This window comes from Botryllus schlosseri, chromosome 4 (assembly GCF_051294905.1).
Source record: "Botryllus schlosseri isolate E-star chromosome 4, Bs_hap1, whole genome shotgun sequence".
In the NCBI taxonomy this organism is placed as follows: Eukaryota; Metazoa; Chordata; class Ascidiacea; order Stolidobranchia; family Styelidae; genus Botryllus; species Botryllus schlosseri.
The window spans coordinates 13358484-13371223 of record NC_137239.1 but is presented as its reverse complement, the minus strand read 5'-3'; the positions used below and the strand labels follow the sequence as shown (position 1 = coordinate 13371223).

Genomic DNA, 12740 nt, shown 5'->3' with positions numbered 1-12740 from the left:
TGGCGTTTGAAAATCAGACGTTTTTGCTGTCACGAACCTGGTATTACATCTTTTCCTTGTTCACGAATGTTCAATTTATGTCATAGTCCTTGTACAAATAAAAAGTAATCGTTCTTTCACAGAGAAATCGATTAGATATGGGAACTAGTCGATTACGATTACGATTACTTCGGAATTTTTTCGAATGTAATCGATTGCGATTACGATTACTTGAAAATGCTGTAATCGTCGTAATCGATTACGATTACTAATCACGATTACCCCATGTCTGCTGCTAGTTGAAATTTATTCCAGTGCCCATAATATTAATCCAATTATGCTTTGCGAACGTAAATCGGGAAATGCAGCAATGCTGTCAAAATCGATGTTTTAATCAGCAACCAATTGTCGCGATGCGAGCTACTCAATACTAAGTAAAAACCCATTGTGTTGACGGTAACGGATATCATTGATTGGCCGCGCGCGTTCGTAATCATAATTCTTGTCTGTCTTTCGTTTTCCAGAATTGCCGCGCTGTGTTACTGCTCAGTTCAGCAACGAATGCCTAATGCGCGGCAATAAGTGACCTAACTTCGCAATCATCTCAGCGGGAGATCGCGTTGCATTGTGCGAGTCTCGCTAATTGGTCGCGGCCCCGCGTAGCACTGATAGTACGACTTGTTGAATTGCAACTGAATATTAGCGTCAGAATGGTCGTTTCAAAAGGACGGGGTTTTGCGTTTCAGAAGAAGGGGGTTTAGACACCCCCCTGGCTACGCGCCTGCCGCCACCCCATGCAAAAATAAAAGTCTGCGCCTATGCTCTGAGCTATCAATGACTGTACAAACATCATTCAACAGAACACCGGTATCTCGGTTCACGCAGAACGACGACACGTGCGTTCTGGATGTTCCTCAACTACGCCTTATCATTTTTCAAATGTGAAACTAGAACTAGAACCAGAACTACTCACATTTCGAAATCCGCAACCAGAACTGTTGTTGTTTTTACTATTCATTGTGTTTGTCGACTACAATAGTCATTTACACCAGGCCGATATTACATATTTCTTATTCCGTAACTGCCGACTTGTAGCACGGCCCATGCACTTCTAGGCTTTTGCAAGACATCGCTTGCGCGGATGAGATCTCCGGACGGCGGGCCTGATATGGGAAAATAAAGAGTAGGCCTATACTTGGATTACAGAATCGATACATTAATCGCGTATTTATCCACCTATACAAGGAATGACCCACATGCAATGTACCGAATAAGTTTAAAACAGTGGTTCTTAACCTTGCCTCCAGCGCCCCCAAGGGGCGCGGGCGATTTTGAAGGGGGCGGAAACGGCCAGGGGGCGATATGGAGGGGCGCTGGGCTCAGGGGGGCGATAAGAGGGCGCTGAAGAAAAATGGCTTCACCGTAGACGATGTGGTAGTAGGACATATCCTTAATGAGTATTCAGAACGAATTAACATTCTACAAAACATGTCAAATCCCGGAATTTGTGGCCACGCTACACGACGATGTTTGCTACATATGCTCTCATAAATGTAGTGGCTTATTATATTTCATATAAAACGAAAAGCGCATACTTTTAGATCGCCAATTTCCCGTTATTTAAAACACTGCCTTCACGCTTGCTAGGATTATTTTCAACAAATTTATCGAATTAGGGATCACATCCCGCAGCACACAGCGTATGAAAATCGAAGAAGGAGGCACTGAATATCACTTTTGATTGAGAGTGAGAGCCTCTTGTACATAAAATAAGTTTTGAAGCTTTGTTTACGAAATGAATAACTAAATATACTTGTCAGAATATTTCTTCATCGTATCATGAAGGATGATACTATCTCGTGCTGTGGTTCACAACCTCATATCTAAACGTAATATAATATGAGTTGCTTTGTTTGGAATAAATTCATGTCAAAATTAATAACTGGGTACTGTACTAAATTCACTGTGAGCAGACATATATGCATCCCATTCTCAGTTGACTTACTTATAGTTACACAATGCACTAAGACAAAATCCAATACCATTAATTTCCCCGTATTGTCAATCACCGGGAATTTGGGAGGGTTCGAATCACAGGCTTAGATACCGTGCCCGATTGTTGTTATAACAACCTTGATTTGCCGCTGACTATATCACACACAATTATTATATGGTTTATTATAGTCGAATGGTCTTCGAGCGCAATTAAAGCGCGAAATATTTCCAGTATCAAAGTCCCAAAAAGACCGACTTAACTTTGACCTCTTACCAAGACCGAAACTGCTGCAACCCAAACCCCCAATCGGATAGCTCGAAGGGTGCCCTAAATTATTTCGGTGAATGAACATAAATTAAACATTATGTTTTGACGACTTCCCCACGGAAGAATACGCATAATTAGAGATAATAGAAATAGGCATTTCGGCGTCGGCCATTACCACGCCACGATTCACGAAGACATATGAAGTTGCGGTGAATATGGGACTCCGAGAAGTGTGTCAAAAAGATCGTCAGCGAGAAAACCTTAGCTGAAGAGGATTGCCCTTATGTTGAGCGTAAACTTCGATGTATATAAGTCTAATTGTCCACAGGTGCTTAAATCGCTCGTACCGAATGATCATGTCGTCGCAATCTGCACCCCAGCACAGGACAAATAACATCCATCAGAGAAAATTGTTTGCCAGTGGCAAAATACGAATTTTGAATAGTGTGCTTACTTTAGCTTAATACGCTTATGCGTTTCAATATCTTTTGACTATAGCGGAAAAGAGGTAACAAAATAACATGTAACGATTTAATTGTACCAACGGGCCCTCCCGAATATTTCCAAGACAGTACATCACTCAGCTCTAACGGTACAACTGAGTAGGCAACTACGGGGGCTGAGAGAGGTTAAAAATACAGCAATATATTTGCAAATACCAATGTTATTGACCGATTGAAACATGAATCATGAAAACATTCCACGCTTCGCGCGATTAGGGCATACAAGACATCCCGTGCATCGTGCATCTCGATGGGGACTGGTATTGATAGAAAAACGCGGATAGGGGTTTAAAGAGAGTTAAAATGTATCATGTTTAAAATTGTTTCAAAATGTGACGGCAGATAGATATTTTTTTGGGTAATGAACCGTCACTTCGTCATTTCTCAATATCATCACATCCACTGAGCACCAATTCGTTTGATACACTGCTTCCAATTTAGAAATAAAATCAATACGCTGGATATTCTAAAATTTCTGACTCGGCCCGGCAACATATTTCTGCTTCTCATTTGCCCCACGGAGAAAAATAATTGGCCACCCCTGCTTTAGGGTTACCATATTTTGGAAATCTGAAAAGAGGACACTTTTTCAGAATTTTCAGCCCTGCAAAACCGGAGGAGAATTATCAAAAAATGGTAGATTTTTCCAACTGTGTGGTCGGTTGACTAAAAAAAGGTAAACTATCCACTCAGCTCCCGAAATGCCCGCCGGAGCGTCACTTCGGTGCTGATTTACGGCATCTCCGTCGAATTTTGCTATAAATATGACCAAAATTTTCATAAATGGGGACAAAATCTCCAAAAAGAGGACAAATCCTGTTAAAAGAGGATCTATGGTAGCCCTACCTTATACCACTTTTCTCTTCGATAAAATATTTAAGCTTCAACGCAAACACTTTGAGCCCAAACGCTGTCCACATAGAGGTGGAGATAAAGTCTAAAACAGGGGTCACCAACACGCGGCCCGCGGGCCGCATGCGGCCCGCGAGGTCATATTTTGCGGCCCGCGACGTGATTTGAGATTTCAGAAGAAAGCTGAGAAAACCATTTTGAAATGCAGTATTGTTGTTGTTTCGAAATAAGCTATTCTCCTGTGCCCAACATCACTATTCGTCACTAGCTAAAACAGCTTTGGGGATGGCAACAGCATTCCATCGAGGAAGAATAATCTGCTGAAATGAATGGGCTGGGCATATTGCCTTGACGTGCAATGGCCAAAACACTGCCAAGATCGAGACGCCTATAAAACGGCATACTGCAGTGGTTCACTGGGGGCACGCCCCTCTTGTGGGGGCGTGAAAGCATCTGAAGAAGGCGCGGAGCTGCGGTCAACTGAAAAATTTTTCGCGCTCCGCGCCATTTACATCAAATTTTAATTTTGTGTACGGGCCGTGTATTTTATCTATATCAAAACAACAGTCATAACCTTCAATGCCATCAAACTATCTGTCTGGATTGCTAGCATTCTGGTTGCATTTTGTGATATGACGATAAGGGGGGAGCGAAAATTTTCAGTATCATCAAGTGGGGGTGTCTACAATGTTTGAGAACCACTGGCTTAGGGCTTCCCCACAAGATCAAGCTTTACGTGGAGATGGTCGTTCAGCTAGTAACGTATCTCTCTAGCCCCAATATCGAGTCCTTATTCGCTGAAAAGCGTGTCCAGTATCGTGCACAGCTCAGACTTCAAAATAAAATGAAATTAATGATAATGATTTTTTGTTGTATTTGTATTCCTTTGATAAAATATTACTTTTTTCGTGGTCACTTCGCTCACTGCCTAAGTTAAGTAGCACGGAGTCGTACTGACGTAGAGTCTCAAAACGATGGTTGCTTAGTTAATACCGATATTGAATTCATGCGGCCCGCGGCCGCTTCGAAATTCGAAAAGTGGCCCGCGATCTGTTTTGAGTTGGTGACCCCTGGTCTAAAACCATAGCCACCAGGTTCAATAGCGCAAGTAGTCAAAAACATTCCTGAGTAGCCTACTCCACAAAAGTTGACATAATTTGCTATCGATCAACGTTGCACTTGAAAGTAGGCCTACATCCTTTCGATTGAAACAAGGTATACCATACTCCATGATTTTTGTCATATAATTTATTTCAAATCGTGAGAAATGTAGTTGCAGATCGTACTGAATAAGATATTAAAATATGAAATGATACGTCGCAAATCATAACAGAGAAATCGATGTGTCGGAAATATGGCTTCCCGTCAAAACTCACAGAATACTATGTTTCACTCAGATCTGAGGATGAAGTAGCATTGAATGAGAAAACGGAGGATGCTGTTAATCTGGCTATGGCAGGTTTCGTGTTGGATATCATCAAATACCACGCCCCCGCGTCTAAATATTACTGCAACAAAGACCCATTCGTACTTGCAGATATGAAGTAGGTATTGTAGGTATGTACCTCCAGATTTACGGCTGACCAACATCCGATGCTGTGTTGTTCACAGGTACGTGAAGAACATTTTTCCGAAAGCAAAATTCATTTACATGATACGTGACGGACGCGCCACGGCTCACTCCATCGTTTCGAGAAAGATAATTATCGGTAAAGTTGACCATACCAGTTACAGGTAATAATAATAAAAATACTAGGCGACGATCGACTTATACAGTTAACGAATCATAGAACAGAAACCAATTTAGATTTGGTTTCAAAATGATCTATGTTCACGAGTTATCGTTGCGTGTTACGTCCCTCAACTATGAACAACGATGACCGATTAAACTGTTTGGAATCAGTAAGTACAGGGGTGTCAAACATACGGCCCGCTGGCCGCATCCGGCCAGCCAGACAATTTCATTCGACCCGCGAAGCAATTCTCAGTACATTGAAAAATGATTATATTATCCATCATATTTGTAACAAATTTTGAGACAGCAAATGTCGAGTATATGTTCATTGTTCATAGGCCACATTATACCGACCAGACTACTGCGTTTTGGTTTCTCTCTCTCCAATTCGCGAAGGCACTCTGAGCTCAGAGGTTTATGGAAAAATGGACCAAAAGGTAGTTTTTCACAGAAGAGAAAACGCCAATACGGAACCGTTATATGCAGTTTACATAGAAGATGTATTAGTTACACAAATATATAATTCAAATATCTATGATCGCACTGCTGTGTCACTTTCTACCCGCGGTATGTCCCCGGCTTAAGAGAAACTCGATTCGCGATTTAATAATAATATTCCAAATTTCAATGTCCACGTTTACAGTTGAATATCTTGTAGTCCTCAAAGCGCATACGCTGGGCTAACGTCAGATGACGACTACAACAAGGGAAGCAGGAGCATATAAATATGCCAGCTTCGGTGTTTTATCGGTTGAACCGGACAATCATCATATTTTGCATATTCCATTGCTCGCGAATAAAGGTCTTGCGACTTGCTAGAATAAAACGCATATGAGCCGTGTATTATTATCCATCCCTATATGCCTGATAGTAAAGTATTGAAGTGAAAAGCAAGGGCACGAGGTAATACTTCGGAATCAGTTGACTGGTCCGACCCGCGGGCGACTTGAAGCCTTGCATCCGGCCCGCGACGCAATTTGAGTTTGAAACCCCTGGGTTAGAACCATGGATATGTAGAATTCCTGGTCTAATATCGTACTAGATGTGTCTGGCAAGAACCGTGAGACATTTGCGAATCATCTTTTCGTTGCTCTATATCAGTGGTCGGGAACCTATGGCTTGCGAGCCATATATGGCTCTTTTAGGTATAAGATGTGGCTCTTTGCAAAATATATATTTTTGTACTGAATTGATCAATATTGCAGCGACTTGTTAGTAAATTTCATCACGGCCAGGATAATGATTCTCGTGGCAGTATAAACATGTCTTTGAGAAGTAAAGACGATGTCGTCTTCATGTTTAGCGACTCGGATCCCCTCTTTTCAAAATCATCAAATTTAAGTTATTGTCACGCCGGTGGCCGATATCACTCGCGAATTCTATGTACCCGAATTGAAACTTGAATTGTGCGATACGTTGATTAATCAAAGAGCATAGCATACATGGCGTGGCCCATTTCAAAACGCAGTTTTTCAATACGCATTGTCTTTCTGATCTACGGCGCGAAATGAAGCGATGTGGATTTGACAATTACAACCTCGAATTACAAACAACGTCATAGCTATCCACGTTCTTGATTGGAAAGTTTAGCTCTGTCTATAGTACCGGCGATAAAATGCAGGCGTGTGGCGCAACGTTATGTTACCGCCGAATATTTTGAGTATTGAGAAGTCGATAAGTATTTAAATAATAAGCATTTAGGTTTTCGGAATCAGTGTGACAGTCACATTCGATTAACATCAGTTATAATAATTTCTCAGCTACTTCCGATGAATTGCGTTATCAATGGTGATGCTTATTAGCCCGTATGTGCCGTACCTCTCGTTTCGAGCTTCATTATCGAACAATAAATACCAGTTTTTACTGAGAAAGTAGGGCGCAGAATCCCATGTATTGAGTTCGAATTAGTCCTACCATGACGTCACGGATTTTCAGTTATGACGTAACAATTGATTGACATGTATGGCTCTTTAGGAGTTGAGATTGAAAAAATAGGGCCTATGTGGCTCTTCGGACAACAAAGGTTCCCGACCACTGCTCTATATTGACACTGACGTATGGTCAAGAGTGCTATGGCATATGTTGAAGAACACAGAGTGTGTATTCGGCAGCGCAATCGCATATATAGGCTGCATATGCGAACAACAACATAGCCTCTCCTTGTCAGATCGAACACATTATACATTTACTGAACTACTAGACTGCAGTGGTTCCCAACCTTTTTCATCTCGTGCCTCCCTTGGCCGAAATTTTAGCAAAAATTCCCCCCTTAGGATAAATCTGCCCGATGATTAAAAATGGTCATTTTTACCGCGCAAACATCTGTTGACAGAGAGAATAAGACGGGCGGTACCGAGTGTTTGTTTCTAGCAGTGCTGTAATAACACTTTGTATACCTCCAAAAACCATGGTCTTGGTCCCAATCACACAAATTCTGGAAGGCTTGACTCAACAGACCCCCATACTTCCATTTATGTTTTCAGCTTACCATGCACCAATCGCTAATATAACTGCTGTGAAAAATCAGTATCCGTAAATTGACTGGACTCGCGATTTTTTTTTCTCAAGTTTGCGCATGCATTTGGCCAACAATAGTGGTACGTTGATATATAGCAGGGTTGACCAGACTCGAGTTTGACTCGGGTCACCATTTTCTGATAACTCGACTTGACTCGAGTCATTTTCTCAAAATACGGAAACGAAACGACTCGACTCGACTCGAGACAATCTGGGTATTGACACGATTTGGATCTAGTCATTGTGCATGACTCGAACCAAGTCATATGACTACAAAACTATAAAACGGCCAAGACCGACTGGTCATTGTAATTTCGAAGAACAGTAAAGTGACCATCCTGTTGGAATTTCGTCTATTGATCCTGGTACTTGACACTGCGACAAGAAACTGCTCAAAGTGAGGAAAATTAGTATATCATAAATCCAAATCATTAAATATCACCAAACAGTGTTGACTTGAGTGTGACTTGGACTCGTACTCGAGTCATAATACCATGACTCGGATTCGACCGTCTGCTCGGTGACTTGGACTTGACTCAATTGTGAATTGAAAATGACTCGACTTGACTCGAGTCAAAACTATGAAAGTGAGATTGGCTTGTGACTCGGAGCCTCTTGACTGGGATACAGCCCTGATATATAACATACACGTGATCAGATTCCCTGCTGGAGCTCATTGAAATTTAGGACACCCATTACGTTTCGGCAACATTGCACCAAGTTTACCATGTCTTTTTTCGATCGGGTAGCTGTTCACTAAAAATAAAGCAAGGCTAGCGATCTCTCTGACTTGAATCGATGACGTTGGAATATTTAGTCACAGTCTGAAAATGTTGACTTGAAAATATAAGATAAATACTTTCACTAGAGGCCTTGTTGTGATAGATTCGGCACGCGTAGGATATATTTGATTGAGAGGCCGTCGCTGGCCTACGAAATTGTCTTGCAAACTGCAGCACATCTGAACTAATTGAAAAAGGGGTGGGGGGATTTGTATGTGAAAAAGAAATTTCAAATGGCATTTGAACATACTTTCAGCAAACAAAAAACAGCCATAAGGAGTATACGTTCGGATATAACTGGTTGACTAAATGACTGTTCGAATATGAACAATTTGGGAAATCCGTTACAGTTCTAAAGTCGAATTTCCCCCTAAAAATTGCAAAATTCCCCCTAAGGGGGGAATTCCTCCCTGGTTGGGAACCACTGTACTAGAGTATTGAGGCGTAGAAATATGGTCCCCTGCGTAGTACCATGGGTTATGGTTGATGAGATATACAATGAATGCTGATACAAGGGCAGCTCGTACAAGGTTCGTATAAGGTATGTAGGTAGATAGGTAAGCAGCAGACTGTGTCAAACACATAGCAACCAATTCCCCTGAGGCCCACTTATGATATAAACCCGCTCGAAATGACCGTGATTGCTATCCGCGTGAACATGATCAAGGGGCCTTCGGTCTACCAACTACATTAAACACCCAGCTCGTATTCTCCAATATATATGATAGATCCGCTTATTTCAGATGTTGGGATGAAGGCGTATATCCAGCTGGCCACCCACGTTAACGTCTATGCCAGTGGTTTGTTTCGTTACTCTCTTCGCGTATATTTAGGAACTCTTCATTCTTCACCATAATAATACAAACAGAAAGGCCCAGCGTTTAATTATATAATTCCCCAAGGCAGTAGTAGAAACCACTACGCTAGGGCTGTATATACCAATGGGTTCTAAGGCTCCTTCCTCATTCCGATCGGAAGCTAAACAGGAAGGCGCACCGCACCAGCCGGCGGTCTGCTAATCTACTATAGTCAATGCCGGATGAAATTAACGTGTTATGTAACATAGTTTCCTAGGCCCTTTATAGGCCAAACCCATTATCTCTTTCGCAGATCAGTCTTCAAGATGTGGAATGGCATTTCACAGACTATCAACAAACAATGCAATGATCTTGGGGATGAGATATGTCTGCCGGTTAGATACGAAGATTTGGTTCTCCATCCAATGACGACAACAAAACGAATATTCGATTTCTTGTCTATTCCGTGGCAACAGGAGGTTATTCACCACGATCGGCATATCAACCGGACTATGCTTTCGAAGTAAGATTTAAAAAAAGTGCAACTTGATATATAGTCAGAGTTTAATCTTCGGAATAAAATTCACTGTGGGATGATCACGTTAGGTAATGAACCGGTCCACTTAAACATATAAATAGACCATTTTCTTTGCGCTGTTGTTTAGACACTGATATATCACATGAACCATATGAAAAAGTCATTTGCGAAATAAAGCCTATATCAAGGATACTCTACACGGCAAGTCGCCACCGCACCCTACAGCGATGTGATCACACTCTGATATAACTTTACGGGCTGTCGCGAAACTGCCAACTAGCGGATATTCATTCGGGAATCACATTCGGTTGTACTAATCTCAATGAATTTATGTCCAATGACTTCGAGAGCATTGATTACTTACGATGGATTTCCGTCACTTTTCTATTTTAACTCTACTGTATGATTGACTTATTATGCACTTTGCACGTAACTAACTTTCCATTCGCCGTAAACCGGTTAAAAAGTAAGCTATTCACGTGACAAAATAGTTTCTACGAGGTACCGAAAGAATATTAGCCAGAATTCGTCACCAAAATAACTTGTAGTGCTTCGGTTACTGGAAATGGCACAAATGCTCTATTGACGAAGCCACCATCATATACAATATATTTATATATATTTGGATTTAATTCAATACCATCAAGCGCCAAGTGTTACCGTGGGCGTTTCACGTTAATTTTAGGGTGTTCAATAATTTAGGAGCCATACTTTTATTCGCTAGATGGCGTATGCTTGACGACACTTCTTGGTCTGGTCTAAAAGGGAACTTTCTGGATATAACTGCCATAGGGTGTTGTTTATCAATAGTAATCGGCCCACCAGACGTTTACGACTGTAGGCTACCTAACGATCTTGTTGGATCCATATCTTATTCGTGCTACTGCTGTGTCGCATTATAATTTGAATGTAAAGAAATTTAGATCAATTGGGACTTCACGCAATGTACTGTTACTACCTTACTTCAATATCGCGTATATTTACATCGGAAAACTTATGGAACTTTGCGGCGCTGTCAGTTGAATGGAAGACCGCTTACGTAGAATCGTATTGGCAGTTCAACGACCGCAACACCAAGTCTTGTATATGTCAACATCAACATCGTTATACACTATTTCTCATGGTGAAAGCTCTTATGGTTTATCTATCAATGCTTTGGATATTAATGTGGCTACTCATATTGCTGCATAGTGCATATCCCCATCTCTCTGCATAGGTAGATCATTATCAAGCTATTTGCATTGAACACGCAGTGTAAGTTCATAATCAGCTGGCAATTCTTTTGACAGATTTGAACGATCCACGGACCAAGTCGTGAAGCCACTGTACCACGATTCGTTATATTCTTGGTTCGGCCACATACCAGCCGAAGTGGAAAATGACTTGCATTCTATCGCTCCCATGCTTGCCGAGTTGGGATACAATCCGATGTATAAGAGACCGTTTTACGGATATCCCGAAGATAGGGATATAGCGAAAAAAGATGCCCCTCCAATAGTGGCGGAGAACAATCCTAATTGACCTGGAACTGCCGTGGCATCACTGTGAGCGTACCGCATCCAATGCGTGATATAGATCCTGTTTCATTCAACTATCAATGTTCTTTGCACACAACCGATCCACACGCACGACGATTTATTCTACAAATACCCACTGGTAATCTCGGGTCGAAACTACTTGGTTAAATACAAATTGCACAGATCAACATAGCTCATTGGTACTATAACTGTCGTAGACATTCGATTAGCTCTAAAACACCATGGGGTTAAATTGTTTCAACCGTTGGTAAAGTCCTCTAGTGAATGTCATGGCGATATTCGAAATGAAATACCGATGTAAGTATTACATTCTAATCCAGCAAAATACCTTGGGGTGAAGGGTTTCGTTGCTCGGTGTTAACACAGCCGGGTACACGAATAGCTGCAGCATGAGTAAGGAGCAACATAGTGTTTGGTATACGGTAGGGATGGTGTGAACGTGAGGTTCACGTTCGCGTTCTGTGTGTGAACCTAGGAAATTTAGAGGTTCACGTTCACAACAGAACCTTGGTAGGTTCTGCACTGTGAACCTTTTTCATATATTACAATTTTCACTTCATAATAACATCTTTGGTTCAAATTTATTACATTTCAACTGCGGGCCGCTCTATGCATGGCGCTGGCAGCTTTAAAAATCAACTCTAAACGAGCATGCATCTTGACAATCTCAAAAGTTTCACCTGCTTTGTTACAAAAGTTTGCTCGAAATATCCAGCTTTCCGCTTGTGGATATTTAGTGACTCTCTGCTGTGAGCTTGAGCCGCAATCACACAACATCACAAGCGAAATACGTAGTCAGCGAATGATGCTTATTCAACCAATCTGATTGATTGATAATGTTTTCGGATGCAAAAAATGTAGCAGGCGTACGGGGTCAATCTTGACTTCATACCTTTTCTGCATCATTAAAACCAGATCCATGCGATTGAGGTATTGGCTACTGCTGTATAACTTGTGAATGGGGAAATATCTGTAGCAAATATAGAAACCCGTTTTACACTCTGCTCAATATCAATTTAGTAATACTCAGATGCCGAATACATTGTCCGGTCTGGCCTAGACCGTTAAGGCGTAAGCTTATATTCCTTGGTAAGTCCTCGTCGAAATTGTTGGCAAAGCGACGGAAGATATTGACTTTATGGGAGTATTATATGATTTGATTGCCTCAGTTGATACATTTAGCGACGTTTAAAACGCCAATATGCACTTCAGCATTGTGGCCTTATGAGGCTCGAG

The 12740-nt window shown here is 41.5% G+C and overlaps 1 protein-coding gene and 1 long non-coding RNA gene across 2 annotated transcripts in view; one reads left to right on the top strand and one right to left on the bottom strand.

Annotated features, from left to right (window-relative positions):
* LOC145438147 (protein-tyrosine sulfotransferase 2-like) overlaps positions 1 to 11671 on the top strand; it is a 43530-nt gene extending 31859 nt beyond the window's left edge. The window contains exons 3-6 of the mRNA XM_080315529.1: positions 4995 to 5141; positions 5209 to 5331; positions 9742 to 9951; positions 11256 to 11671. Of these exons, the coding sequence (XP_080171655.1) occupies positions 4995 to 5141; positions 5209 to 5331; positions 9742 to 9951; positions 11256 to 11487 (712 nt within the window). The 3' untranslated portion in view covers positions 11488 to 11671. The remainder of the gene's footprint in view (positions 1 to 4994; positions 5142 to 5208; positions 5332 to 9741; positions 9952 to 11255) is intronic.
* LOC145438169 (uncharacterized) overlaps positions 3234 to 12740 on the bottom strand; it is a 373612-nt gene continuing 364105 nt past the window's right edge. Inside the window, exon 3 of the long non-coding RNA XR_013914871.1 lies at positions 3234 to 3244. This is a non-coding gene — a long non-coding RNA (uncharacterized LOC145438169). The remainder of the gene's footprint in view (positions 3245 to 12740) is intronic.